This window comes from Pinus tabuliformis, chromosome J (genome assembly GCF_031772625.1).
Source record: "Pinus tabuliformis cultivar Carrire ecotype Pingquan chromosome J, CPIR1, whole genome shotgun sequence".
In the NCBI taxonomy this organism is placed as follows: Eukaryota; Viridiplantae; Streptophyta; class Pinopsida; order Pinales; family Pinaceae; genus Pinus; species Pinus tabuliformis.
Window position 1 is genome coordinate 953,021,942 of NC_142295.1, and position 2,547 is coordinate 953,024,488.

At 39.2% G+C, this 2,547-nt stretch overlaps 1 protein-coding gene across 1 annotated transcript; it reads right to left on the bottom strand.

Annotated features, from left to right (window-relative positions):
- Nucleotides 1–264: 264 nt before the first annotated feature.
- Nucleotides 265–1,415, bottom strand: LOC149229976 (ricin B-like lectin R40G3). The gene is made up of 2 exons (XM_089378796.1): nucleotides 970–1,415; nucleotides 265–861 (listed from the first exon to the last, which is right to left on the bottom strand). Exons 1-2 carry the CDS (start codon nucleotides 1,306–1,308, stop codon nucleotides 502–504), a joined length of 699 nt encoding a protein of 232 aa, XP_089234922.1. The 5' UTR covers nucleotides 1,309–1,415; the 3' UTR covers nucleotides 265–501.
- Nucleotides 1,416–2,547: the final 1,132 nt, after the last annotated feature.

A 2,547-nucleotide genomic window follows, 5' to 3' on the forward strand; every position in this document is an offset into this window, starting at 1 on the left:
AAAGATCTAGTGGCTACACTGAAGCCTCTCGTTTATGTAAAACCATTAAACAATCATAAGTCTGCGTCGATCTCTTTGGCGGTTGTCGTGAAACAATGGAAGAAGTTATCCCATCCACTATACTTAATTTGAAGAGAAATTATGCACAACCATCCTGTTATTTAAACCATGCTAACCATTCATAATACGTTAATATAATCCCATGCTGTGAAGATGTACAGCAGTTTTTAATGCAGAGGCACGCCAGCAAGATTAGTGAGTGTATAAATTTGACAATCTGAAACGGCTTTATTTATTTATGAGATGATAAAAAGCTACATGCGCACACAGACGTCTCTGGTCTATATTTTCTGATCTTAATTACTATAATAATCAGCCACCCTATCCTTTCATATCCATGTGGTAGCTGCTATGGTATGCTATGCTAGGCATCGTCTCCTACTGATATCGGCCATCTCAATAGTAACACTGTATAATACTAGATATAGTAACATGTAGCAGTTAATAGCAAGGGGAGAGCTTCCAGAGCTGGTTGTCCTGCTTGTTCCATTTCCACAGCACAGCGCGAGTCCCATCTCTGATTCCTCCGCTCCTCTGGTCGCCCTGGAATGCGTCCAGGTTGAGTCCAATGTTGTTGACCATCCTTACCGTTCGATATCCATAACCCATGTCCTCACTCTCACTCCACAGTATGTTCTCATCATAAGAAGACGGGCCCTCGTACTGAGTGAGCAGCACCTCCTGACATTCAGCAATGGCATGGCGAAGAGCTTGACCCGTGGTTTTGTTCACCAGAGCAAAAGCAGGATGACCCACTTGGTCCCTCACCTGGTTACCCCAGCTTTCATCCTTCACCCATTGCTGCATGCATGCATACATATATACATAGTATATATCAACAAATATCCATCAAGAAAATATATACATTAACAGAATCTATGCAGGCATATGAGAATTTGGGACTGTTACCATTGTGGGATCATTGGGATTGTAGAAGGCCATGACGGCCCGGCCATCTCTGATAGCCAAAGCGTAGTCAGGATTGGCCTTATTGCACATCCTCACGATCTGGCCTTGTGGAATTATTTGCTGGCCGCTCATCATGCGGCCTCCTCCTGCATTATACTTGTTATAAGCTGCAGGGCCTCCATACTCATTAACTCCATAGCCTCCTCCTGTTGCATTAGGACATGGGTCGTAAGGGGAACGTGGTGGCTGCTGCTGATAGCCATAGCCTGAAATGGGCGGGGACTCGTAAATCCTCTCGTTCTTCTCTTGGCATGAATCGTACTCCCCATAGTATGCCATGGATTGAATGATTCACAGTATGCCGAACGCCAATGAAATAAACAAAAACAAAAATGAGTAAGCTCAGATAGCAGGAAATGAGATGGTGGTGGTGATTCTATGTTATGGGATGGGCTTATATACACAAGGGGTGAGTGGAGAATATGTGCATGTGGGCAATATTCACCATGGAAAGGAATAGCACCATATTTTTAAAAGTGGCATCTACCGATGAGGAAAATCCATTAGGTTTAAATGATGGATATGGTATCTTTATCTGCTACCGTCCGCTCTTATATTCTTCGCTTTCACTTTCCACGTGCATGATTGACATCACTTTCGAAGCGTTCTTTACAGCGCTGATGATTATCCTTCTCACTGATCAATTTTATCTATATTTTATTTTAAATTTTAAAAGTTGGTAAATTTCAAGAATGGGATAAACAGTCGCGAAAGTTCTCTCTTATCAAAATATTCTCTAAATCTGTAATCAACTTCAACTCCTTCTCACTTAACTAGAATTTATCAAGTTTATCTAGAATTTTGTTGATGTAGGACGTAACTACATTCAGGGAATGCCAAAACTTTAGAAGATGTCGCGACTACACCTATAATATTCTTTCAGAGGTGTTCTGCACTTAAAGACAAAGAAAAAGTTGATGAGTATTTTGCTCTTCACGACAATGGTTTAAGAAAAAATGAGAGCCATGGCACTTTTACATCATTAGATAAAGTTAGATTCTGATTATGCCCTTCAAAGATTACACGATGCCGCGAGTAGTGTTAGGCGTTGAAGGTATATGAGGCGGTGCACTTTGCTTTACTTTATATTCCCTTCGAAACTAGCGTGTATCCATCGTAATCCATGAAACGTTGAAGGTATATGAGGCGGTGCACTTTGCTTTACTTTCTATTCCCTTCGAAACTAGCGTGTATCCATCGGAATCCATGAAAGTCTATTGGAATATTGCCATCTTAAAAGTTTATGAAAGTCAATTAAATTCTTCACATTTTCAAATATAGTTCGTTAAAAAGTTATATTGGATTTTTACAATTTTATTAAGCTTTATATTTCCAAAAAATAATAAAAAAATTAACTATAATTTTAGAGTTCAGTGTTCTGTGATCCATATTAAGATTGTGAGAGTCACATGGAATATCATTTGTGAACAAATGATATTTCATGTGATTTTGGCCGAAAAATCTCTCACAAACTATAATTTTATTAATAATATGAAATGTATTTAAATTGGTCCATAT